This window comes from Cnephaeus nilssonii (assembly GCF_951640355.1).
Source record: "Cnephaeus nilssonii genome assembly, chromosome: 9".
NCBI classification, from domain to species: domain Eukaryota; kingdom Metazoa; phylum Chordata; class Mammalia; order Chiroptera; family Vespertilionidae; genus Cnephaeus; species Cnephaeus nilssonii.
Window position 1 is genome coordinate 63,991,331 of NC_137080.1, and position 27,812 is coordinate 64,019,142.

Consider the following 27,812-nt stretch of genomic DNA (forward strand, 5'->3'; position numbering starts at 1 on the left):
CTGGCAGAAGGGAATAACGGGCCACTGAAGTATGGTCAAATCAAACTGGTGATCTGAATGACTGTCTAGAAGTCAATTATGGTATCACATCACAAATGTGATGACTGAATACTTTTTTTTCTTTCTTTGTGTGTCTCCTGTCCTACATTTGGAAGGTCTGCAAGACCATCTCAGTGCAAGACTGAAGTAAGACTTTTTGGCTAGGGAGGCTACCTGGCTCCTTTGGGCTAATTCTAAACCATCTCATTGTGTTTTTCCCTTGGTGGATCTGAATTTAAAGAAACTTACCTGTCTTTTTTTCTAAGAAAACATTTTGGATGCCAATTTGAATGATCAAGCTTGGTAAAAATGTTGTCCTTAAATAAAGTGACTGTATTTCTTTCAGTTGTCAAGGACATCATGAATAAGAACAGATGCCCCTTGGGTTCAAGATCCTATCTGGAAGGTTATAAATAGGTTCCCCCAAGGTCTTTTGTATTGCCATTCAACTTCTCTGTCTTTTCCATTTGATGGAACAAAACAAAACTGCTATAGGATTTCATCTGGCATGGTAAATTTAAGACTAATTTAATGTCACCTTGTAATTCCTTAACCAGACTGCCTATCAACTTCAGAAATACTTCTGAAAGGTTAGGTTGTAATCTTAAGAAGCTGGATCAAGAGTACTTTAGGGATCACAAAGAACAACCATTCTTATACCTGCTGGCCTTAACCTTTACTCTGAAGTGCTACTTTCTAAGAAAAGAGTCGTGTTCACAAGCCTGAAGAGAGTTAATCAAAATCAAATGGGAAGGAGTATTTCTACAATGTTCCAAGAACACGATTTGTGGTGGGCACTCAAATACTGAATAAATGAAAGAAAGAATACATAAGTGAATGAATGAATTCTAGGCCCCATGAAAATCTGGGTATAATATTTTCCTTCCATGTACTAGAATAAAAAAGTTAATAATATTAGAAACTTAGAGTATATACTGAAAACAAACAGGCATTTCATTTGATTAAAAAACAACAACAACACACCTTTAGATTACATTATTGTTCATAAGACATTTTAGGGAGGAAAAAAATAACATCCCCAAAGTATTATAAAGAAGCATCAGTTTCTTTTCTATTTTTGAAAATACTTTGGAGCAAATTAAACATACTCAGAATGTTTTATTAACTAGAACATTTAGTTTAACTAGTTTAATTACTGCTCTTTGAAAATTACTATGATCAGTAGGAACTCCTGTGTTTGGTCTCTGTGTGGGAATGCCCTGAGCAGAATGCCCGCCCACCTGCACAGGCAGCTGGACACCCAACTCCAGACTTTCTCAAGGGTCCTTGAGAACTGGCCTTCATCATTTCTCCATATGGTGATCCTGGAGTTTACCTTGTAAATCCCTTCAATAGGAGCAATAGCGAAATGCCGCTGGAAAAGCGCCAATCTTTGCTTTTATCCGAAGTCAGTTCAGAGAGATGTTTTTTTCTAGCTCAGTAGATGATAAATTAATATCCTTCTTGAGAGAACAGGCTGCATTTTATTTCCATTCAGCCCTGTAGTTCCTACTCAGGGCCTTACACATAGCATCAGGTCAGGTACTGAACAAACACTGAAGAGTTATGTCTTAATTTTGCAAATCAGAAATCTAAGAAATGTATCCAGTGACTCAAAACACAGCGAGAAGGATCTAAATTTTCAACTCCACCCAGTCCTAGATTCAATCAGGTGTGAGAAAACAGGTTTAGAGAAATGGATTCCCTAAACTTGGTTACCATTCTATAAATGGCTAAGGGAATAGCATTCAGAAAGTCTATGCTTTGGAAAAATACAGGTAATTTCCTATCCCATATGTAGTCTTAAGACAATTGCATTTTGAGCCCATGCTTTAATCTCCCAATTAAATAGGAAAACTGCAGCTCTTTGCTGCCAAATTATAGATCTATTTCTTGGCTCAGTAAGTAAGAAAACTCATAATGACTATTAACAGTCTATGAAAGAAAAAAATTAAAAATATATATTTATTGATTTTGGAGAGAGGAAGGGAGAGAGATAGAGCAAGACAGATTCATGGATGAGAGAAAAACATTGATAGGCTGCTTCTGCACACTCCCTACTGGGGATAAAGCCCGAAACCCTGGCATGTGCCCTGACCTGGAATCGAACGGGGACTTCCTGGTTCATGAGCCAACGCTCAACCACTGAGTAACATTGGCAGGGCTATGAGAGAAATATTTTTAAGTTAACTACTTTTAACTAGGTTACAAATATATTTAGACTTCTTTAATGTGCCTTTTTCTACAATAATTCCATCTAGAATAAAAATAATTTCTAATGTATTTACCAACCGTATACAGCAGTCAGCTTCTAAAATGGAAAGTATGATCTTTTAAAAATTATTCACTGAATATCTGAGTATCCCCAGATTTCAAAAATAATAGATATTTAAAAACCTGAGAGCAATTTTAAGCCCTCACTTTCTTATTTTCTAAGAAATCTGAGCCTAACTAAAACTCCAAGAAAAGTTCTCTATTTACCATCTTTCTAGTGGCCTCTGTTAATTACTGTGGTGTGATGTATAAATTAGGTGGCCCGGTCTACTTATGCAGTGCAGTCTTGGAGCTTACAAGCAATTATAGGGTCAATGCATCTCTTGATTAAAAGCAGACAGCTTTAAGAGGAAGAGAAATCAAATTATATAACATGGTTAAAAGAAATGAAGAGAAACGCCATTCCAGAAAGGCAGATGCAAAAAGAAGGAAGAAACAACTAGCAGTGATTTAATTGGGGGGGTGGGAGTACAACAGGACACTTGGGAGAAAGAAAGGGAGAAATATCCAGGGAAAAAAAATGTATATGTGGGAGGAGAGATGAAGAAGAAATATATTTATATTAGTGTGATAAAACACACACACACACACACACACAAGAGTATTTTATTTATTCATTTAAAGAAATAAAATCCTGTAAAATCAATTTGAAGCAATGGTTCTATATTCAGCCATTATGAAACTTAAATGAAGCAATTGCTGGTATTTTTTAAGGTGAATTGTAGGTATTCTGCAATGGAAGTATAAATTAGGAATTTAACATTTACAGGAAATGGTATTAAGAAGCTATTATAGCAGTTAGGGACCTCAAAACAAGTTGCTCTACAATTTAAACTAGGAGAATTTAAGGAAATTCTTGTTTGGAAAAAAAGTTGTAGCATTCAAATACTCTCCCTGGTAGCAATAAGCTAGGTGAATTTTGATTAAAAATAAGGAATAAAAACCGTGGCTTGATGACATAGAAGATATAAGAAAAGAGAGCATTTTGATTTCTTTAGGTGTAATTTTTTTGTAAAGAATTAGATAAATGATTCGATTAAAAGACAATGCAAAAATGTAATTAAAAGCTAAAATACATGGTCCAAATAATGAACACTATGGGAGGCAAATAAAGCTAAGGAAATAAGCCAGAGCTACCAGGAAAAACTTTATGGAAAAATTAGAACATAAGCTGATTAGAACTTGAAGACAGAAACAAATAGTCCTAATACTACAAAGTTATACATCAGTGTTGGCGAACCTATGACACGTGTGTCAGCACTGACACGCGTAGCCATTTCTGATGACATGCAGCCGCATGCCGAAGATGAAACATTTGCTGCTCCTGAGGAGGAAACATTTATGACTAGAGTCTTGGAGTTAGACTCTAACTCCAAGACTCTAGTCGCAAATGTTTCATCCTCCCCTATTAGACACTCTGTGCCGGAGGTCTGTAGGCCAAAACAACAGAAGTCCGGCACAGAGCGTCTAGTTCTGGGACTTCCGGTTAAGCCGGGATCTTTGCCCTCACTTCCACCGGCAGAGCAGGGAGCAGCGGAACGCAGCAGGGGACGCTTCTCTGGGGGCCCTGCCATTACCAGTAACCAAATAACAGTTAACCACAGCAACCATTATCTACTGTTCTGGGGTGTCATGGATTTCTAATCCATCATTACTGAGATAAGTGAGGGGGAGGCTGGGAGAGGTGAGGGTTTGTAGTGTGCTATGGGTGCCATTTCCCGCCATTAGAAATAGCGACAGCCATTTTAATTCACATAAGGAACACCATCTTGCTCCATAGTGCAGACTCCATTTCACCACTATTACTGTTGTGAATCCTTATTAACCCCTATTTCTGCTTATTAACCCTGCCCTTTCCTAAAAGACAGTTATATGCACCATTTTGTGGTTAGTTAGGCTAGTTAACCCCTAATTGCCTGCAGGCCTAACAAGCTATCTATAATTCTATCTTCTGTCACTGCCCCCCTGATGGAGAACCCAAAAAATAAAAAACTAAGGTTAAGTAAAGGAAGTGGTAGTAGTAGTGGCCGACCCTTTCAAGAGACATGGACCGAGATGTATGGCTTTATAGAAAAAAATAGCATATCATTTTGCGTTCTATGTACTGAAACGGTAGTAAGCAGAACGTGGAATATAAATAGACATTTTGAAACTAATCATTCCCAGATCTTGGAAAAAAGTGAGGATGAAAGGAAGGAATACATTTCCAGGCAGCTACACCTTTATAAGAGCCAATCTAATTCCATCCTTAAATTTATGAAAGGCTCTACAAACTTAACATCTGCAAGTTTGAGCATTGCTCACTCTATAGCTCAGCATGGAAAAGCGCTCAGTGAGGGAGAATTTATTAAAGAAACTCTCCTAAGATGTGCACCAGTTCTATTTCACGATATGCAGAATAAAGATGAAATTATTAAGAGAATATCTGAGTTACCACTCAGTAGAAATATCATAAAAGATCGAATAATGAGACTGAACACAAACGTACAACATCAATTAAAGAGAGACATAAGGAAGTGTAAATATTTTTCGATCTCTCTTGATGAAACTACTGATGTCACATCACATGCTCAGTTGGCCATTATTGGTCGATATTCTGATGGTCTCACAATGAGAGAAGAGTTGATAAAGTTAGTATCAGTGTCAACAAGTAAATCAGGAAGCGAAATATGTAAGGTTGTTATACAAACATTTCATGACCTAAGCATTGATATCTCTAAAGTTGTGTCAGTGACGACAGATGGGGCACCAAATATGGTGGGGGAAAAAGTCAGATTTGTCAAATTGTTTACAGAAGCTTTTGGACATCCGATTGTGCCTTTTCATTGTATTATCCATCAGGAGGCTTTATGTGTCAAGGCAGGATTCACCGACTTAAACAACTTAATGTCAGTTGTTACCAAAATAGTTAATTTAATAGCAGCTTTCCCCCTTCACAAGCGAGAATTTTCAGCACTTTTACTGGAGGTTGATTCCACCTACAGTGGACTGATGATGTACAATAATATAAGATGGCTGAGCCGAGGCAAACTTCTTGAGCGCTTTGTGGAGTGCTTTGAAGAAATTAAGGTATTTCTTGATGATAAGGATCTGGGAAACTTTCCTCAGCTTAATGATGATAAGTGGGTCAACACCCTGATGTTTTTTACAGATCTCTCTGTTCATATTAATGAACTGAACTTAAAGTTACAAGGTTTTGGCAAAAGTATTGATGTTATGTTTGGATACATAAAAGCTTTTGAAAGTAAAGTTAAAATTTTCAAGCGAGATGTAGAAACTAAAACTTATAAGCATTTTCCTCGAGTAACAAAGTATTTTGAGAAGGCCAGTACAGCTGTACAAAATGAAATGGAACTCTTGCATATGAAGTACCAGCATGTTTTAGACTCATTACTTGACCAGTTTAGTGATAGATTTAGTCAGTTTAGAAGTCTAGAACAGACCATGAAAATAATTAAGTATCCTGATGTAGTAGTCTTCAGTAGTTTGGAAGTAAATGGTTTCCAATGGATGCAAATTGATGATTTGGAGATGCAACTTGCAGAATTTCAAGACAGTATCTGGGCTCAGGTGTTTTCCAACTTGAGGTCAAAGCTTGAGAATCTGGAAAGGTGCCGCTTGGAGAATCAAGAGGAGTCCCACTACGAACAGGAAATTTGGAGTGCCTGGAACCGACTACCAGACACTTTTAGCACCCTGAAAAATATAGCAATGGCTTTACTCACAATTTTTCCCTCTACATACTTTTGTGAGGCCTTATTCTCAGCGTTAAGTAATATCAAAACCAACAAAAGAAACAGATTGACAGATGCAGTTAGTAGCGCTTGCTTGGGCCTGAAGTGTACAAAATACCAACCTTCAATTGAAGATTTAGCCAATGAAATTCAGCAACAAAAAAGTCACTAATAGGCAGGTTAGTTAAAGAATTCCCCCTCCCCCTCACTTATCTTAGTTCACGGCACCCCACACAAGCTAAATAATATCAAGACCAACAAAAGAAACCGACTGACGGATGAACAAAGAAGTCACTAAGCAGGTAAGTTAAATATTTAGTTTTTGGTTTATTAAATACAATTACGTATAACAATTATACATTTATGTTATTTAAACTATAAATATCGCGAAATAATGTTTTTTCCTCAAAGTGACACACTACCGGAGTTATGCTCAGTTTTTTGGCGAAGTTTGACACACCAAGCTCAAAAGGTTGCCCATCACTGTTATACATAATTCTTTGGTACTAGGTCATAAGGGATTTTAACTATCATTCATTTTTTCAACAAATATTTGCCATACATATGCAGTAGGTGCTTGAACAACACTGTCATTCATTATCATCTATATATATAAAAGCCTAAGCGACCATTACGATGGAACGACCAGTCACTATGAAGTTCACTGACCACCAGGGGGCAGACGTTTAATGCAGGAGCTGCCCACAGGCCTTGATCGCCAATGGGGCCTGTCGGCGAACCTCCCAGTTCCTCCCCATGGCTGGCAGGCCCCTGGGCTGGGACCGGGAACCAGGGGTGGGTGGCAGTGGATGCAACCCCTTACCACGGTGGTGGTTGGCCTCTCCCCCTGGCCAGCAGGCCCCGATTGCCTGGCCTGCCAGCCAACTTCTCGGTGCTTCCCCCTGGCCGGCAGGTCCCAATCGCATGATCGGGGCCAGGGCCCAGGCTGGGATGGGGAACCGGGGGTGGGTGGTGGCAGATGTGGGTGGTGAGGGAAGGGTGGGGGGGAGGGGGGAACCATGCACTGGCAGAGCGCAGGTGGCGAGGGAAAGAGGAGGCGGGGAAGTGGGGAGGCAGGGAACCTGATGAGCCCTGATCACCTGCCAGGCCTAGGGACCCCACCCATGCATGAATTTTGTGCACCGGGTCCCTAATTTCATTATAATGTTGATGAAAAATAAGAGGGAATCCCAGTCAGAGCCACTGTCTGTAGAGTTTTCACTTTCTCCCCATGTCCCTGTGGGTTTTCTCCAGGTACTCTGTTTTCCTCCCACCTCCCAAAAGACATGCACAGGAAGTAAATTGGCATGGCTGCATTGTCCTAGTCTGAGTGTGTCATTGTGTGTATGTGTGTATGTGTGTGTGTGTGTGTGTGTGTGTGTGTGTGTGTGTGTGCCAGGGTGAGTTCCCATCTTGTGCCCTGAGCTGCTAGGATAGGGTCTAGCTACCCAAAAATCTGAACTGGAATAAGTGGTTTGAAAAATAATTATCTTACTTGTTTTTATTAATCTTTCTTAATGTATGTATAACCCACATTTTTTCCCAATATTTAATATTAGAAATGTTTGGGTCTTTATTTAGAAGTGTTGCTTTTGTGACCAGAAATATGCCTTAGGTGCTTAACTCTTATTTATTTTAATTATATTATAACTCTTATTTATTTCAATTAGGTTATTTATTTCAATTAAGTTTCATTATACATTGTCTTCCTTAAAGTTGAAGTTTTCAAGAATCTACCAGCAATGTCAAGTGAGGACTTACTGTACTTACTATAGTGCTAAGAGCTATACTATACTCAAAAGTAGCTTTTGTAATTATGTTATACATATGATAGGAGGAGGCCGGGCCCACAGATACCATCCACAAGAAAAATATAATGGCTCAGCCTGCCTTAGTTCAAAGCCCTATTCTTCCATCAACTCAGTTGTCGGTGTTGGACAGATTATTGAACCTTGCCTTACCTCAGTATTCTGGTCTGTTAAAGGGAGATGATGATACTAATAGCACCTCCTAGGGCTACTATTAGAATTAAAAGAGTTAATGTGTGTAAAGCATTTAGAACAATGTTCAGCAAAAAAATAAAAAATTAAAATGACTAATGTTGGTGACAAACAATCTTCTTTCCCACTGCCTATATTTCATAGTTGACTATTTTTTCAAACTCTCTTAATATCCTTGGTTCCATGACCACCTGTTCATCTTTTTGTCTGGTGATTCCTTGCATCTTGCTATCTATTCCAATTCATTCCCTTTCTCCTCTGCTTACGCTGTGCATGTTGGTAATCCCTGGACTTCTATCTTTGAGCTATTGCCCTCTCTCTTTACTTAGTTTTATCTCTTGTCTCTACTTTTTAACATGTTTTAAATCTTCATCTACAGCTGCTAGACATATATAGTTGGAAGTCCCACTGTCACCAAAAGCTCAGCATCTCCAAAGCTAAACTCATTTTATTATCCCCAACATTGCCCTCAACCTGTTGTTCCACCTGTATTCTTGATCTCAGTTAATGCCTCCATTATCTAGCCAACTACCCAAACCAGGAATAGGGAAATAACAAATCTTTCCCTCTTCCTCAGCTTCCACATTCATTTATTCATTAATACATTTCAGTTCTAGTGCCATAGTTTTCTTCTTCATCTATACTACCATTGTCCCAGTCTAAGTCCTAATTATACCTTTTCTAAGTTGGAACAACAGTTTAAAAATGGATCTCCTACCACCAGTTTGTTCCCTTCATGTCATCATTCATAGCATAACTAGCAGAGTATCAATCTAAAATGGAAATTCAATGGCATTATTACCTGCCTAAACCTCACCTACCTCAAAGACTGTCTATCATCTACAGGATAAAATCCTGGAACTCTAACATAGCAATATAGCCCTCTACCACAATACCTGTATTTTTCTTTCCATTTTTAATAACAGCTACCATGTTATGTGTAAATATATATATATAAAATATAAAATATTGTGATACCTGGATGTAATACTATTATTCCTATTTTATAGATTAAGTGGATGGTATTGGAAGCAACTTGCTCATACTCATCAAATTGATTCTAAAGGTAAAGTTGATCATTGAATTCAAATCTAATCATCTTTCCCAGTGGAATTTCTTTGAAGTCAAGGTCTACATCACTCCCTTTTTTGAACCACCAGCCTCTAGCCCATTAACTGGTACACATATGGCTGTTAATTAAATATTAAACTCAAATGACTGTTTAAAAGAGAAAAATTATAACATGATCATTATAAAAGGTCATCCTGACTAAAGAAGAAATAGAGAGTCTAGAACAGTGATGGGCAACCTTTTGAGCTTGGTGTGTCAAATTTCGCCAAAAAACTGAGCATAACTCGGGTAGTGTGTCACTTTGAGGAAAAAACATTATTTCACAAATGTTTCATCCTCAGGAGCAGCAAATGTTTCATCCTCAGCATGCGGCCACCTCAGCAGCTGCGTGTCATCAGAAATGGCTACACGTGTCAGTGCTGACACGCGTGTCATAGGTTTGCCATCACTGGTCTAGAATTACCTCACAGGTACTATAAATGGAAATAAACACTTCGGCTAAGTTTGTAAAAAGTGTATCTTTTCATATATACTTAAATTTAAATATCTTTCAGATTATAATATAATCTCCACATTATCAAGAATAACTTTAAGATTCTTTTTATTTTTAAACTAGAGGCCCGGTGCACAAATTCATGCACATTGAAAGGAAATTCATTAGAAGAAATATTTTAATATCGCTATTTGCCCTTTCTCTATAATAGAAGTGTCAACCAAATTCACAATTGACAATGACAGATTGAAACACATGCATATGATTGGCGCCAGCGAGAGCTTTATATATATAGATAAACTTGCTTAATTAGACCTGTTTTCTGATTTAAACTTTTTCCAGCCCAGTGAAACACCCAAAATTCTCTTTCAGATATTGTCAGCAACACAGCAGTAAATATCAACACAAAGCATATTATTATTGTGATCATGCAGGGAGAACAAAGGGTAAAATATTTAACTGCAGTAGTGTTTGACTATATTCTGTGCAGTGAGAAAACCTGTAGTCATTTTCAAGGTCCACCATTTCTTACTTCTTTTCAGTCAGGTCAAGTTTCTAAACTGTCTAAATCTCCATTTTCTGGCTAATGAAAAGAAAATAGGATTCCACAGAGTCTCCTATCTATCTACTCCAGGACTTCTGTGAGGATCAAATGAGATGAGGCATGGGAAAACGCTTCACAGACATTTGGTTAAAGTGTGAAATGTTTGCACCTGGCTATAAAGCAAGTCGTGTTCCTGGGCTGAAGAAACTGCAAGGAGGCTAGTCGCTAAGGAGAGGAAGCCGGGCGTTGCTACGTGATGTCATTACATCATTACCCAGTGCCCATAGCGACTGTTTCTGGGCTGGGCTGGGTTGTGGGCTGCATTTTGCTTCATGGGGTTGTGGCAGCATTGGCTGCAATTTGGTGGGCTGTTGCTCTGGGTTGGTGGTGGGGCCTATGTCCCACTTGGGGGAAGCCGAGTATTGCTTTGTCAGTACCAGTTCCACGGTGCCATTTCTTTTAAATGGACAGTGCGCATCACGGCAGCTCCTGTGTTCAGCATCTTTCCCCTGGTGGTCAGTGCATGTCACAGCGACCAGTCAGATGGTCGGAGGGACACTTAGCATATTAGCCTTTTATATATATAGATTGCATTTTATTCAAATATCTTATTTACTTTTGGAGGAGAAAGAATAAGATAAATGTAAATATTTGTAGTAATAAATTCTCTGCTAAAAGATACAGTGTGTATATGTTGTATGTGTATTTGTGTATGTATAGAATATATGTGCACATATATATTATATAAATATCCTACCTAATAATAGACAAATATGCAAATTGACCGCACCTTTGCTGCGCTCAAGCCATGCCCACCAGCCAAGCCACGCCCACCAACCACTCAGGACGAGTATGCAAATTACCCCAATAAAGATGGCGGCTAATTTGCATATCAAGACAGTGTAGAAAGAAGCCAAGAGCTGCAGAAGGGAGCAAAGCTGCGGAGAAGCAAGCAAGCCGGGAAAGGAGAAGGGAGGAGCGGAGGCGGGGCCGGGGGAGAAGGGAAAAGCAGGTGGGCTGGCGGAGAAGGCGGGCCGGGGGACAAGGGAGGAGAGCAGGCAGGGCGGGGTAGAGTGCAGCAGGAAACCCTATTGCAGAATTTTTCCTGCAATGGGAACGCTAGTATGTTATATATAATGGAAAAAGTTCAAACTATTTTTAAGTTTAGAAATAGATGACTTTGTTAACATTTAGGAAATTCATTCTGACAAACTGTTAAGAAAGGATCAAAGGATTATCTGAAACTCTGAGACCCATCAAAAAATTTCAATAATTATTAAAAAATGCAGTTGTTTGGCAATCTACCTTCCAGGTTGCAACCAAATACCATTTCAAATAGAATACTTATAAATGGTTGAAGAAAAAGGAAATTAAAATGTATAAATCATTAAATATAACTATGAACTATGGCTATTCAACAATTGGACTTTAAGTAGTTTCACACCACTGAGCTGGGATAAAACATGCTCTCCTGGCATATTCATCTGCCAAAATAGCCATTTGTGATTAAAAATTAAAACTGGCACCATTTCTTCAGAAGCAATAATCAAAAGGTTGCTGGCTATCTTCCTTGTTTATAGTGTTTCTTGTATCAAGACTTCATTCCATTTTGAAATAGTCTTTTCTTATGTTTTATTTCTTTTAGGTAATCATATTCCCAATACTAATATTTTAACACTTTTCAACATTTATAATTATATGTTCCTCCAATACTATAGCATTGTTTAAATTTCTGGAAATAGATTTGAAGGGTACATGGAACATTTTGCTAACAGGGTATAAAGCAGTATAATTTATATAAGGTCTCTCTACATGAAAAGAATCAGTGATTTTTAAGGAATGCAAAAGCAAAAATGAAATGTGAACAATTTCTATAGATTTAATTCAGAATAGAATGTATACTAGTATGTAAATAATAAAGTTATTCATTGGGTCTAATTGAGTCTGGACACAGAGTGGTCAACAGAGCAAAATTTCATCTTCTACCAGGAAATCCAGTAGTATATTTTGGAGATTTGAAGTATCAGTAAGTGAAACAATCTGTATGCATGGGGGATCTTCTATGTGGCAGACATTGTTTCGGGTGCTGATGATATTGCAGAGAACAAGTTGGAGAGAGCCCTTGACTTTGAGGAACTGGGTAGAGTTAGGAAATAACGAACAGTTTCCTCCTCCAAGCAGATGAGTGATGTGTTTTGTTGAACACTCTTTTAGAAAGATCACTTTGGCTACTGCGTGGCATAGACCTCCCCAGGAGTTGGAAGTAAAGTTAAAAGGACCAATTAGGAGGTGGCTCTGAAGTTCAGAGATTAAGGAAGAGAAATGATAAAAAATAAAAAAATTTTAAAAAGGGTAAAGGCCAATAGACATGTGAAAAGATGCAAATTAAAATGACAATGAGAAGTCATCTCACACCTGTCCGAATGGCTACCATTTAATAAATCAACAAACAGGTGCTTGCAAGGATGCAGAGAAAAAGGAACCCTAGTACATTGCTAGTGGAAATTCAGACTGGTGCAGCCACTGTTGAAAACAGTATGTAGTTTTCTCAAAAAATTAAAAATGGAACTGCCATTTTTGACCCATTGATCCCACTTCTAGGAATATATCCTAAGAATCCTGAAACACCAATCAGAAAGAATATGTGCACCCCTATGTTCATAACAGTGTTATTTACAGTAGTTAAGATCTGGAAATAGTCCAAGTGCCCATCAGTAGATAAGTGGATAAAAAAACTGTGGTATGTTTACACAATGGAATACTATGCAGTTATAAAAAGAAGGATCTCTTACCTTTTGACATAGCATGGATGGGCCTGGAGATTATTATTTAAGTGAAATGGGCCAGTCAGAGAAAGATAATTATCACATGAGCTCACTTATATATGTGGAATCTAATGAACAAAATAAACTGATGAACAAAATTGGTCCAGAGATGTGGAGGCATGGAACAGACTGACAGATCTCAGATTGGAGGGAGGAGGGATGGGAAGAGATTAACCAAAGAACTAATATGCATATATGCATAGCCCATAGACATAGACAACAGAGTGGTGAAGGCCTGGGGTGGGGTAGGGGCTGGATGGAGGTGGAGAAAGGAAGGGAAAATAGGGGACATCTGTAATACTGTCCACAAGTAAAAAAAATAAAAATAAAAATCAGCAATAACTTTACCACCCCAAGAAAATCACCAATACTCTGTTAGTATATGTCCCAGGCTTTAAAAAAATCAGATATCTTCATATTACAAACACTTCCCCTAATGATAGTATTTAGGTAATCCACAATATCCTCTATCATCTTGGCTGGATTATAGACACTATTGTCCTCATTTCACAAATAAAGATTTGGAGACTCAAAAGGGTGAAATGACTTATTCCAAATCACAAAGCTAATTAGTGGGAAAGTTGGGCGCAAAGAAATTGCTCTTCTACTTCTACCCCCATACCTTTTTCCTTTTAATTCTATCAGTATATTCCAAGAAAAATAAAAAAGTATTGGTAGTTCCTTCAGCTTTTGTTCATTCAAAAATTCCTCTATGGAAAACTTCCAGGGAAAATTATTTACTTACTCATTAAGCAAGCATTTATTGAAACTACATGAGATACAATACAACATGCTAGGTGCTTGGGATTCAGACACAAGTATATTTTCTGTATGGGGAACTCATCTTCCTGTGGGAGAGACAGACCAAGTAGCACACAATGCCAATACAGTGGAGCAAGCACCATCATAATGACATTCCTAGAGTGCAATGGAACCTGAGACAAGGGGTACCTAAATCATTCTGGCAGGCAGGGAGAGATGCCCTAGAGCAGGGGTTGGCAAACTGCAGCTTGCGAGCCACATGCAGCTCTTTGGCCCCTTGAGTGTGGCTCTTCCACAAAATACCACGTGTGGGCGCGCACAGACAGTGCCATTGAAACTTCGTGGCCCATGCGCAGAATTCAGTTTTCGGCTCTCAAAAGAAATTTCAATCATTGTACTGTTGATATTTGGCTCTGTTGACTAATGAGTTTGCTGACCACTGCCCAAGAGGAAGTGATCTTCAATTGTGTTTTGAAGAAATAGTAGGAGCTGGACAGCCAGAGTGCAAGAAGAGGGAAGAGTCTAAGAGAACAGCATGAGTAAAGACATGGCAGAGAAGCACAGGATGGTAAGTCTGAGGCTCAGGGTATAAATTACAGATGACACTAGAAAGATGGGCAGAGGCCATGTCATGAAAGGTCTTGTGAGCTATTCCAAGAAATTTGGAGTTAACTTACACTACTGTTTCACTTTCCGATATCTTAAGATCCTCAACGCACTTATTCACATTTATGACCCTCAGTATTCCACTGAAGTTTCTGTAGCAAAGGCCATCAGTTACCTCCTTCATGACCAATCCAATGACATCTTACTCCCTCTTCTAGTCCTTTCTACAGCACTGGAAAGTGAAGACTACAAACTCCCTCCTCTGCTTTTGTGAAAATAAGGTCTCCTGACTTTTTCTTTGGCCTTTTGATTGCTCTGTCATATTTTCCTGTGGACTCTTAGTCTTCCATTTACTGCTTCATGTTGGTATTCTCCAGACTCTGTCCTCTGCCATGTCCAGATATTACTCTGCATCTCTAAGCTATCTCACTCATTCTACCCATTGCTTTAACTACCACAGAATTGCTAGAGGCTTCCGAACATGAATATCTAATCTAGACATCTAGATTAAGATCTATATTTGTAAATGCATGCATTCATTCAAAAATATTTTATTGAGTGCTCTCTACTCATCAAAAATAGTTCTAGTTGCAAGAAACCAAATGTACCTGGTTCACAGTTGTGCTTTTACTACTTAAAATCTCCACCTAAATGTCTTACAAACATCTGAAACTCATCAAGTCCAAATCTAAACTCACTATATTGTCTTGAAAATGTGCCCCTCACCCTTTGTCCCGTATAGTAATGGTTTGGGGTACCTTCATTCTCCATATCACCCAAATCAGAATCACATTTCTCACATTACACATCAGGCTGGTGAAAACAATCTGCCAATTCTCCCTACTTAACATTTCTCTAATTAAACTCTTTCTTCTTGTACCCACAGTTACTGCCCAAGTTCCTTAGGTAATCATCTCTCACCTTTCTTGAACAGTTCATGACACATAGATGGTCTACAGACATTTGTAGAATGAATTTATAGATTAAATAATACAAGAATGAATGGAAAACTTGGACAACCACTATCATCTTTTTCCAAGCCATCCATTTTTGTTGTTGTTGTTGTTAATCCTCACCCATGGATATTTTTTCCATTAATTTTTAGAGAGTGGGTGGAAGGAGGGGGAAATGGAGAAAGAGAGAGAGAGAGAGAGAGAGAGGTGAGAAAATTGGTTGCCTCCTGCATTTGCCCTGCCTGGACCAGGGGTTGAACCTGCACCCCAGGTATGTGCCCTTGACCAGGAATCGAACCCGAGATGGGCCAATACTCTAACTACTTAGCAGCACCAGTCAGGGCCATACTGACTTCATTTTGCACCCTTTGATTCATTTACTGAACCAATGAAAGACAGATCTTTCCAAAATTTGTATCTGATTACATCATTCCTTTGATTATCAACATTCAATGACCACTACTGCCTATAGGATAAAGACCAGATACTATGGCCAGCATCTAAGGCCATCTAAGTTCAAGTTCTCTAATCTCTTTTTTTATTTTTAATTTTTTTATTTTTATAAATCTTTATTGTTCAGATGATTATTACAGGTGTTCCTCTTCCCGCCCCCCCATAGCTCCCCTCCACCTGATTCCCCACCCCACCCCATACCCTTCCCCCCACCCCCGCTGTCTTCATCCATAGGTGTAAGATTTTTGTCCAATCTCTTCCTGCACCCCTCAGACCCCCTTCCCCCTGAGAATTGTCTGTCGCCTCCCTTTCTATGTCCCTGATTCTATTATATTCACCAGTCCATTCTGTTCTTCAGATTTTTTTATTCACTTGATTTTTAGATTCACTTGTTGGTAGGTATGTATTTGATGTCTTTTTGTTGTTCATAATTTTTACCTTTACCTTTTTTTTCCTTCTTCCTCTTCTTAAAGAATACCCTTCAGCATTTCATGTAATCCTGGTTTGGTGGTGATGAACTCCTTTAGCTTTTTCTTGTCTGTGAAGCTCTTCGTCTGACCTTCAATTCTGAATGATAGCTTTGCTGGGTAGAGTAATCTTGGTTGTAGGTTCTTGCTGTTTATCACTTTGAATATTTCTTGCCACTCCCGTCTGGCCTGCATAGTTTCTGTTGAGAAATCAGATGACAGTCATATGGGTACTCCCTCGTAGGTAACTAACTGTTTTTCTCTTGCTGCTTTCAAGATTCTCTCTTTGTTTTTTGCCCTTGGCATTTTAATTATGATGTACCTTGGTGCGGTCCTCTTTGGATTCCTCTTGTTTGGGGTTCTGTGTGCTTCCTGGACTTGTAAGTCTATTTCTTTCATCAGGTGGGGGAAGTTTTCAGTCATTATTTCTTCAAATAGGTTTTCAGTATCTTGCTCTCTCTCTTCTTCTGGCACCCCAAAAATCCGGATGCTGGTACGCTTAAAGCCGTCCCAGAGGCTCCTTACACTATCCTCACACCTTTGGATTCTTCTTACTTTCTGCCTCTCTGGTTGGGTGTTTTTTGCTTCCTCATGTTCCAGATCTTTGGTTTGACTCTTGGGGTACAGTGATCTACAGTTGAGTTTCTGTATATTCTTTATTTCAGACAGTGTATGCATAATTTCTGACTGGTCCTTTTCCATTTTTTTGGTATTCTCATTAAGGTCTTTGAAGGTCTCTTCAAGTTTATCAGTGGTTTTTAGAAGATTCTTGAGTAACCTTATAAATGTGGTTCTGAACACTGTGTCGTCCATTAGTTTACTTTCCTCCATCTCTTCTATTCGTGACCTGCTTCGGTGTCTCCACATTTTGGCTGCCTCCCTGTGTTGATGGAGTGGCTTTGTGTGGTCAGTGACCTATCGGGGCTGGTAGCTCAGCTTCCCCAATCTCCCTAGGTGGTCGCTCTTGGTACCCCCCTTTGTGGGCTGAGTGCAAAGTCTTGGTGTTGTTAAGCCTTGATTGCTGTTGGTACACTGGGAGGATTTGACCTCCAGGCCAATTGGCTGTGAGGATCAGCTGTGTCTACGCTGGGAGACAGCCTTATTCAACTAGACTTGCAAAATTGTAAAAGCCTCTGTGCTCAGTTTGGATGGGGCGGAGTTTCAGGGTGGAGCCTACAGCCTTGGCTTCCTATCAGCCCTGCCCTATGAGGTTCCTGGGTCTCAGTGTCCCTCAGTGTCCCTCTGTCCTCCCTGCAAGCACCTTTGAGAGAAAGGCGCCCTGGAGTTTTGCCCGCTGCCAAACAGTCTAGTCTCTCCCCCAATGAATCTGGATTCCCAGATTCTCGCCCGGAACTGGGTTACATCTACTCTCTTTTCTTGTCACTGTCCTTATCCTGCAAATACTTAACAGTATCTAGAATTACTGTGTTGATTCACAATTCCATTTTTATGCCCAAGCTGTTTTCTCTACCAGGAATGCTCATTTTCCCTTGCTTTTACCACTTGAAAATTAACTACTCATTTGTCAAATCAGTTCACTCCTCACTTCCTCTTTGAAGCCTGTGCTTACCTTTCTGCCTTCATTTCTACTTCCCTCTCTTTTCCTGTGAGACTTTGTATTTACTTCTGTAATAACTCAGATAACGTTGTTTCATACTTGTTCACAAATTTCTAGTCATTCCATTGTGTAGTCATTTCGCTCCTTGAGAATGGAGGCCTTTGCCTTATTAATTGGGGATTAGCACAAAGTAGATACTCACATGGTTACAGATGAATAAATGAATGAATGAATGAATGAATGAGTACATGGTGAAGTGTCATAAAATATTTAATCAAGGGAATGATATGATGAGGTTTTCATTTTAGGGAGAACATTGTGGTGTTAAAACAGAGCTGAAAGGCTGAGAACAAAAGCTAGATGATTAAGCAGGAGAATATCACATACAATCCAATGGAGAAACATTGAGAAACACAAGAGCTAGTTGCAGTCACAAAGGAGAAAAGGGAACAGGTTTGAAAAATATTTGGAAAGTGAACACACAGAATTAAATGATCATTTGAATGGCCATTAGGAGCAAGTATGAGAAAAATGAAGGCATCAAGGATAACTTCCAGGTTCCTAGCTTGGGTGACTAGACTATTTTTCTAGTTTAAAATATCTATAAATTCTGATCCATGACATTACACCAGACAAAGATACACTGTACAAAGTGATGAATTACATGTATCTGCCACAGTTTCCCATGCTACTTCTGAAAGCACATTTGATGCATAAGTGCAAATCATGTATTCCTCTACTACCACTATTATTGTAAACTTTTCCTAAAAAGAAGAGGGATTAAAAATAGACAGACAACATTCAAAGAACTATGTCACCTCATAGTTGAACAGCTTGTCTATTAAATAAAGAACAGCTGAAGACAGAAAACACCAGGAAACATAGTTGACTGGTAAATCTTAAAGAACAGTAAGGGAATGGACTTTCTAATCTCTACCAATTTATAAAGATTGGAAGTAAGTATCTGAAGTAAATCATCTCTTGTTCTTGCCAGCATTCTCATCAGGAGGCTAGGACAGTGGTCGGCAAACTGCGGCTCGCGAGCCAAATGCGATTGGCGAGCCTCGGTCTGCCGCTCTATTGACTAATGAGTTTGCCGACCACTGTACTTTACACCACATATTATACCATTAAAGATACCATTATAATAATGATTTTTGCATAATTAATAATACTTTTTTTTTTTTTTTTACCTGAAACAGAACTTTAAACACACTTTTCTTGCTTCTTGGCAGTGAAAACTTGGGTCTACCAAGTGAATCCATCCCTGAAGTGCCTCATTAATCACAGTGCACTTGTTCTTGGCAAGAACCTTAATGTGCTACAAAAACTGTTATTAAAGTAAGATTTGGGGATTCCCAGGCTGGCAGGGAATTAGTTAGTTACACCCCCTCTAGAAATAATTTTCTTATAATTTCCTTTATTATTAATAGTCTTGTTAGACTCACAGCTCAAACTAACTTTCCTTTATTAATTTTAAGTCCAACTATTCTAAAGCTCATTTAAAATCATAAGCAGCAATTGCCAAAGATGGCCTGTACCCCAGGGTTGGTTGTAGTTACACAATCTCCCAGGAAATGACACTATTTATTGTGTTAATGTGGACCTAGCACCTCTATCTAAATGCTCAATCAAACATTACAATTTCAGACTCCAGAAATGTAAAATACAACGCTTCACATTAGCATATTGTACTGAAAACTACATCATTTATTTCATATCTGCCACTAAAGACATTGATAGACTGATTAAGCCTAGGGAATAGAGAATTATCCAAACTTGAACCTCTTGAAAAAATCACTTGTCAAAATTTAGAAATTCTGTAAGGCCGTAGAAACCTGCTAAACATGAACATACTGGGTGGGGGGAAGGGTGGAGAATGTTGTACCCATTTCAGGTTCAAGGGCAACACATAGGACATACAAAGTGTGAGCACCAACAAAGTTTGTCTCTAACCCTCTGTGAATATACAATGCATAATTTACCCCAAATTAAAGGCCACGAAAGGCATCATAATGTAAATTTCAAAGCTATAAATATTTTGAGCATACTCTTTTTTTTAAAGAGTCATTATCCATACAGTATATATTTTGCTGCCAAACTGAGTGCAGATCATTATTGCTGAATGTTTTAGTAGATCCTGACAGGTCAAAATTATTTATCAGGCTCATCAGGTAGTAGGATTAATTATATATCAACTTGGAGGGGTTGAACATAAAAAAACATCAGTAGTGTTTCTCTCTGTCTATCATTTATTAAAGTAACCACATCTAAATCGATGTGAATCTTACACAAGTGAATAATAAATGTTATGCCTTTTGATGTAATAATAATACAACACAACGATCTCCTTGTATACATTGTAAGATGGAAAGTTGGCTGGAATATTCTACCTAATGTTACATGTTCACATCAATCTGGGACTGTAAAATTTTCCAGACACCAGAGCCCCACGGATTGTAGACTCCACCAATTTCCTGACTCTTACGTGGTCAAATTCCAGGTTCACCTATTTACAAAACCAGCCCCTTCTTCCACGTGACTTCAAAAAGAAATTTCTGTCCGGGCCAATCCTCCATCCCAGGTGAAAGCTATGTTTGGATGGCAGGCCTCATTTCTAAAAGAAACCTAGCTCACCCTTTCACAAAACCGATTTACTTGGAAACAAGTAAGTACCAGTGGCTGCAACTTTCTCTACTGGTCTCCTAAGGCTGACGTCTTTGTATTTTATTTTAACATAAAAAGACAAGGGGGAAAAGGGTACTAAATAGAGAGGAGAATAAGAAAAAGAAGAAAAAATAATTAAAAGAGCGCAATGGCATCAAACTGCCTTAACATGTCCAGATAAACCTAACTCGAACAGAAGACTGAATGAATGGACGTTGTGGGAAAAACAGTAGTAAACTTTAAAGCCACTGAAAGGTTTTAAATGCCTAGGGGAAAAATAAACATTTGCTTCCAATCATTTTCTCATTAAGCATTCTCTGCTAGATGGCGAAGGCTTACTTAACACACACACACACACACTTGGACTCCGCGCCACAAATGCCCACTTAACCCGCTGCCGGATCCCTGTCCTGGGCGGCCCACTTGCGCGCCTGCTATTGCACTTCGGCCGGGGCTCCCGCGTCCCAGACTCCCCCGTGGCCTCCAGCGCCTTCGTGGGAGCATCACCTGGCCCGGCCCTGCTCGCCTCGTCTAGACCTTAGCCACCTCTGTGGCAGGAAGGGCTACAGGCACTGACACATTTTCCGTTGGTGGCGGCTGAGGTGGTGGCGAGGCGCGTTTCCGGGCGCACTGACAACCCAGCTGCTCCCCCCACCGAGCCGCAGCTTCCCCAGCTCCGCCCCCAGGACTCTCTCCACCCGACGTACCCCGCCGCCACCTCCTAACCTCGCCAGTAAACTCTCACTAAGCCTCCCTCGGGCACACGTCCTCCCTTGGCATTTCCCAGCTCCCAGGGCGCCCCGCTCCGTTGGAGTTTATCCGCTGGAGTTGCCGTCTCTCGGGACCTGATCGCTCCCAATTAACCGCGCGGCTCAGGTCCCACGTCTGCCTGGCTCCCGCCTGTGGTGCCTCCAGCTGCCCGACAGCTTAGGGGGTGTGCGCGGAGCCAGGGTTCGGTTCGGAGAGGTGGGAGCGGCGGGGCTGCGGGAGGTGGAAGGCTCTCTACGAGGAAGACCATAAACACGTGCAAAGAAATAAAAGCCACCACGTGTGCGCGCGAGTGTGTGTGTGTGTGTGTGTGTGTGTGTGTGTGTGGTGTCTGCACGCGCGCGCCCCGGGCCAGGGCGTGGGCGCGGAGCGCGTCCCAGGGGACCAGGCACACCGGCCCCCCGAAGCGGGCGTGGCAGGGGGCGCGCGTGGGGCGCGGGTACTCACACGAACGCGTGGTAGATGAACGCCCAGCCGCGGGGTCTCTCCAGCACGTTGTACAGGTAGTTCTGCACCCTCCGGTACTTGACGTTGCGCCGGCAGCTCTGGCTACTGGTGTACGAGAGCGGCTTCCCCAGCAGGCTCATCCGGGCCCCCTGCTTGCCCCGGCGGCTCTCTCTCAGGCCGCCGCCGCCGCTGCCGCCGCCGCCGCCGCCGAGCGCGGCCGCGCGGGTGCCCAGCAGCAGCAGGCCGTCGCCCCTGGCGGCCGCCGAGTTCAGCAGCACCCTGCCCCGGCCCGACTCCACATCCTTCATGCCGCTGCCCAGGCGCCCCCCGCCCGCCGCCGCCGCCGCGCCGCTCTTCACCCAGAGCCCGGCGGCGCCGCCCTCCTCTCCTCCCGCGTGGTGGCGGGGCATGGCATCACCACGGGCACCGCGAGGGGGGCGCCAGCGCCAGCGGCGGGGGCAGCGGCCTCATGCGCGCGGGCGGGCTTCAGGGAGGAAGCCGCGGCGGACCTGGGCCCTCGGGCCCTCGACCTCCGGGTCGGGGGCGGGGAAGCAAGAAGCCAGCAAACCGCCGGGGCTTCGGGACTGGGGTGCAGGGGGCGTGCGGAGGAGGAAGAGGAGTTCCAATGTCTAGCAGCCTTGAGCTTCGAATTCGCAATCCGGACCTGTTTGGGGCATCACTTTGAGGGTTGCTCTCGCTCCCTGTGGCTCCCGAGGCTACCACTCCCTCCTTCCGAAGGGTCCCCGGGGCTGCACGGGCGGTGCGGGGCGCTCCGAGGCGCGCTCCCACGCGCGCACACCCAGCCCCAGGCTCCCCCTTTCTTCTCTCCCTCCACTTTCCACGCCCAGGCTGCGTCTGCCCCCTCCCCCGGAGGGGACGGGTCTGCGGAGCCCCCCTCGGAGGCGCAAGTTTGGTTTGGTCCCCTCGGGGGCTTTGGAGCTGTCCGGGAGGTTAAGTCTGCCTCGTGCCCAGAGGAGAAACTGCAGATGCAGGTCGCTGCTCTCCCCCGGCGCTACGCTGCTGCGCCAGGTCCTGCCATCCTTCGGCAAGGGGTGTGCGAGCGGGACCGGCCCGGCCCGGCCCTGCCCTTCAGGTACCAATCGGTCCCGAGCGGGCGCGCCGGGCTACGCTCCGGGCAGTGGCTGTCGGGTCCCGCACGGCTCTCCAGCCCTTGGCCGTTCAGTGCGGAACCCCGCAGGGCATTACTGCCGGGAAGGCGAGGCGGGGACCGGGCATCTCCCCGCGGCTCAGTCCATCCCAGGATCAGACGGCCAGCTCGCGAGTAAAACTCTCCATCCTTCCCAGCCCTGGGGTGCAGTATGGGGAGGGGGTAAAAACTCCAACGTGGCCCCTCCGCGGGTGAACAACTCGCCTGGGGGCTCTGCCTGACAGTGCCGCGAAGCACGGGAGAAAAAAAAAAACAAACCCGGTTCCCTCCGTCAAGAAATTTCCATTTAAGTCCGAGAAAGTGTTAAAACTGCGAAGTCTCGCAGTGGCGGCGGCGGCCCCGGGGTCTGGGAGAAAATCCTGGAGGGTGGGGAGCCCAGGACACCGGTACGTTGGCGTCCCCACCCAACTGCAGTGTGCTGTAACTTACACGGCGAGGGGCGCCTGGGGAGTTCGGACTAGCTAGGTCTCTCCCCCCCCCCCCCCCCCCCCCGCCTCGGACACTCGGGTAGCCCAAAGCCCGCGCCCCTGGCCGGGAGAGAGGCCACAGTGCCCCTGGCTGCGTGCGGCCTCTGGCTTCAGCAGTTCTGTATAATAACAAAGTCTAAGCAGGGACCCATCACAGTCAGCGTGGGGAAATTGAAAGGACCCCGGCTTGGGAACTTCTAACAGAGCAGACCTCCCCTCCCCACCCCCAGCCCCAGCAGGAAAGAAAATGGTCACTAAGTTAAACTGAAGAACTGAAGCCTCCACCACAAAACCATAGCACACAGTTGCAAAGTAGTGATTCCATGCGCCGTATTCCTCCCAGAAGACTAAAACCCAGGCAGTGCTAAAGCAAAAGTCTCATTTCTGCTGTCTCCTCCCCGCGGAGATACTACTCTCCCGGTTCTCTCCTGTACACGCCCCCGCGCCCCCGGGACAGCTCCTTTCTGCCTCTGGCAGGAGTTCCCTTTAAATGTTTTACTTTTGCTTTTTATTGTTACTGCTATTATTTCCCTGAACTCCCTGGTGCCGGCTCCTGGCCCCTGGCAGGACTCTCCTTTCCTTCCCTCCTCTTCCCCAAGCCCGTCCGAGGCAGGCACTAGCTCCGGGCAGCTGGCAAAGATGCCACTTGGCTGACTGTGCGCCAAGCACCAATACCCAGAGTCACTCTCGCTTTCCCTTGTTACCCTCCACACCCACGCGCTGTGGAGGTGCAAGAGAGATTGCTCCATGCTCTGCTATTCCCGGCAGATGCGGAGAGCGCCCTGGAGCAAGCTTTCGGATCCTGTGGCTGCGCGAGGGCCCGGCTTCTAGCTGGGGGGGAGTTGGCTGTTGCTATATTTAGACTCCCGGCGGAGTTTCTGTACAGGGTGAAAGATCTAGAGACTTAAAATGACTCGCGTGCACTCTTTAAACTTGAAAATCTGGACTTTTCTGCAGGCAGGAAAATGAAAACGATTTCCTCTTAACCAAGAGGCTTTTATGCTTGCAAACTTTGACCGCCGCCGCCGCCGAAGTCAGACCACTTCCATCTCATTGGTGTGGTGGGGCCTGGCGTGCAGGCAGGAAGTCTCTGGAAGGCGGGACGTGGATGTTTCCCCGGAAGAGAGCCAGCTGCTTAATTATCCGGCGATGCCTGCCTGGTGGTGCAGCAATAATATCAGTGAAACCGTGATGTTGATGAAGCAAATGCAATTAAACTTTTAAAAAAATCAGATCAGTAGTGGGAAGGAGCTTGGGGGTTATCTCTGGTAGAGTACCCTCTGGTTAGAGCGAAAGCCCAGAGGAGACCGGACCCAGCATCCACAGGTAGTTAGTAGGAAGGTTAGTAGGAACCAGCTATCACCCTCCCAGTTCTGTATGCCTCTCACCCATTGCTCGGCATCTCCATCAGAATATGGTATGGGGGTGGGTGGGAAGAGATTAATCAAAGAACTTGTATGCATATGTGAATAACCCATAGACACAGACAATAGTGTGTCGAAGGCCTGGGGTTGGGGAGGGCTGGAAGGGGCCAATGTGGAGGAGGGGGGGAGGATACACCTGTATTACTTTCAACAATACAGATAAATTTAATCCCCCCCACACACACACACACACAAAGCAGATGGCTTTATTTAAGTGAGGCTGCATAGCCTCTCCTATCAGATTCTCTGTAAGTATCTCACTTCCTTTACTACCTGCTAACTTTCCTCCAAAGGCAGGAGTTAACTGTGGGGGAAACAAAGTATTGTGATTAAGCTTTTTCTGTCGTGCCTTTGAATACAGATGTTGCTAGGAAACTGCCTTTCATTCTTTTTGCTGAAATATTAAAACCCAGATATCAGAAGAGAGGATGGGCATATTGGGCAAAGAGTAAAACAATAGAGTGCATAGTCTGTGCATAAATCATTACATTAGAGCCTTATAAAGAGGCATAAACAGTAGGTGAGGGTGGGGGTAAGGGGGAGAGATCAACCAAAGGACTTGTATGCATGCATATAAGCCTAACCAATGGACACAGACACCAGTGGGGTGAGGGCATGAGCCAGGGCGATAGGAAGGGGGGTAATGGGGAAATAAGGACACATATGTAACACCTTAATCAATAAAGAAATTAAAAAAAGAGGCATAAACGTTAAAAGACAACCACCTTTTTCAAAGACAAAAGTTTATTGCGAGTTTGGAGCATGTGAGTTATTTGGCCCTCCCCATCCTTTGGAGATGGGTTTGATTTCAACCGCTCATTCTCTACACATTGTAAGATGCATGCCTGAAATTTGATCATGGAAACTGCTATTCTCTGAAGTCTAGATGGAGGTGGTTTCAGTTGGAAATAGTTACTAGAAATATTTTATTTCAGTGTGTTTTTATCCCACTATACTTTTCTTCTCAAGGTACTCTAAAATAATAATATTGAAATTCTATACAAGAGGTAGAGATACCCACGAGAGACTTGAATAACTGGATCTGAGCTGGTTTCACAAAATGCTCTCCCCCTCTCATTTTTTCCTGTGCCTCCCCATCTTCCCATTAGCCTCAGCCCTACCACTTCACAAAGCCTCCCATCAAGTCATGTTCAGGTTCTGATCAACTAGTGAGTAATACAATGCCACTTTTTTTTTTTTTTTTTTTTTACTGATGTGGGTGTACTTTGAGCCACTGTGGAGTTCCTGGGCCAACCAGAGTGGTAATAATAGATAGATTCCTCAAAACTTAGGCCAAAAGGAAATTTACTGAGGAAGAAATGGAAATCCATTGTTGGCTGCTGTTCAATGACTTGCCTGAGGCTCTTGTTAGCCTTGTAGGCCTAGAGGTAGAACTGAAGTCTCCTTGCTCCTGAATAGAAAGCCCCTTAAGCTATGTCACCCTTTTCCTCAGCTTTTTTTCCCTCCTCTATCAAGTTATAACCAAACCAATAAGCATGGCAAATTTAATTGCATTTGTTAGGTATCTTATTATAACCATTGGTTCAGTAAACATACTTACCTCCTCTTTAGTATTTAAAACATATCAGCATTGTGTACCCCAGTTCCATTTTTAATCAATCAAGAATTTTTACCTGTAAGAGATATGATGCTATGTTTCTCAAGATGTTTCTCCAACAAGCAGAAAATAATCGGAGAACCCAGAGCAATAGCAGAGGTCATTTGAGCCTGGTCAGACTACATGAAGGTTCTTACACAGTAGGGATCCTAGCCCAGCCCCACACAGGGGCTGAGGCATGGCCCTTTCAGAACAGCCTTTGCCCCAGGAATACAGGAAGAGCTTGGGTGTGAGTATATGTAGATGTGAAGAGACACTGATAAAAGAGCAAACAAATAGTTTCACCATTTTCATTCCAGCAACTTGATTTTCCTAAGGGTTAATAATGTGCTGATCACCATTGTCAAAGCAAAATAATAGCACATTTTAGCATATGTTCCTGTGCTTTAGGCACTGTGACTTACAAGAATTATTTCACTTGATTCTGACAATTAGCCTCATAAAGTAGACACTGCATTCCTATCCAGTTTACAGAAAAAGAAACAGCTGTGGACAAGTTAATCATGTCTCAAAATTAATAAGTATTTGAGCCAGGACCCAAACTTATGGTATTTACTGGGGGGAAATGGAGATACATGTAATAGTGTCAACAATAAAAACAAAAAATGAAACAAAGCCCACAGAAACAAACAAAAATGTATTTTTAACTACTAAATTATGTTAACGTTTGAAATAAAAAGCTTACCGATTATTGGGTGTCAATAATCTTGACAGTTTCTCTTTCCAAAAGAAAACATTTCTATTTGTGGTTTTAAAGCAGGCTTTGGGGTTTTATTCTAAATACAGAAATGACCTCAATATTTCTCTTCACTTTTCCTGCAGAAATAAGGGCTTCCCTGCATAGATACTTTTTTTTTTGTATTGGAAATTGTAAAACAGTCACAAATCTTGCAGTATCAGTTTATTGAAATTGCACTTTCATCTTTTTCCTAACACTACGTTCCGTTATATTCATAAAACCCTGTTTATTGTACTTGGCTGTACCTGATTTCACTTTTTCTGACATGTTAGTATGACAGCACTGCTCTCTTTATTTCAGCCAATTACTTAAACACTTCTTCCTGGAAGTATTCTGAATACAGTTGTTTGATATTTTTAAGAGTCATATATTTAGAAATTCTGTGAAGAGGTTGATCCACAAAGAAAACATCTCCTCTGAGCTGGTGTAGTGGAAAATTCTGCTATAATTATGTGCCCTCTAGTGGTACTGACATTTTACCTTTTTATTTTTTTTCCAAAGAGGAATTAAGAACGCATCCCTTATGATCTCCCCAAACCTTTTCATCTCTTCAACACGCAATCATTAATCATCAGGTACTGTGCTAGCTGGAGTGGGTGCAGACATGGAAAACAGCTTGATTCTTATCAGGTTCATGGGCCAGTGGGGGAGATCAGTAAAGGGGCAAGTAATTGTAAGGAGGTGATGAGTTCACAGGGATTCGCAGAGGATGTTATGGGAAGCCATTGAGTGTTT

The 27,812-nt window shown here is 42.2% G+C and overlaps 1 protein-coding gene across 2 annotated transcripts in view; it reads right to left on the reverse strand.

Annotated features, from left to right (window-relative positions):
• The window catches only part of KCNQ5 (potassium voltage-gated channel subfamily Q member 5), a 514,470-nt gene extending 491,954 nt beyond the window's left edge, over positions 1-22,516 (reverse strand). For both annotated transcript variants that reach the window (XM_079780853.1, XM_079780852.1), the window contains exon 1: positions 21,662-22,516. In XM_079780853.1, coding sequence (XP_079636979.1) covers positions 21,662-22,071 — 410 coding nt within the window. In that variant the 5' untranslated portion in view covers positions 22,072-22,516. The remainder of the gene's footprint in view (positions 1-21,661) is intronic.
• Positions 22,517-27,812: the final 5,296 nt, after the last annotated feature.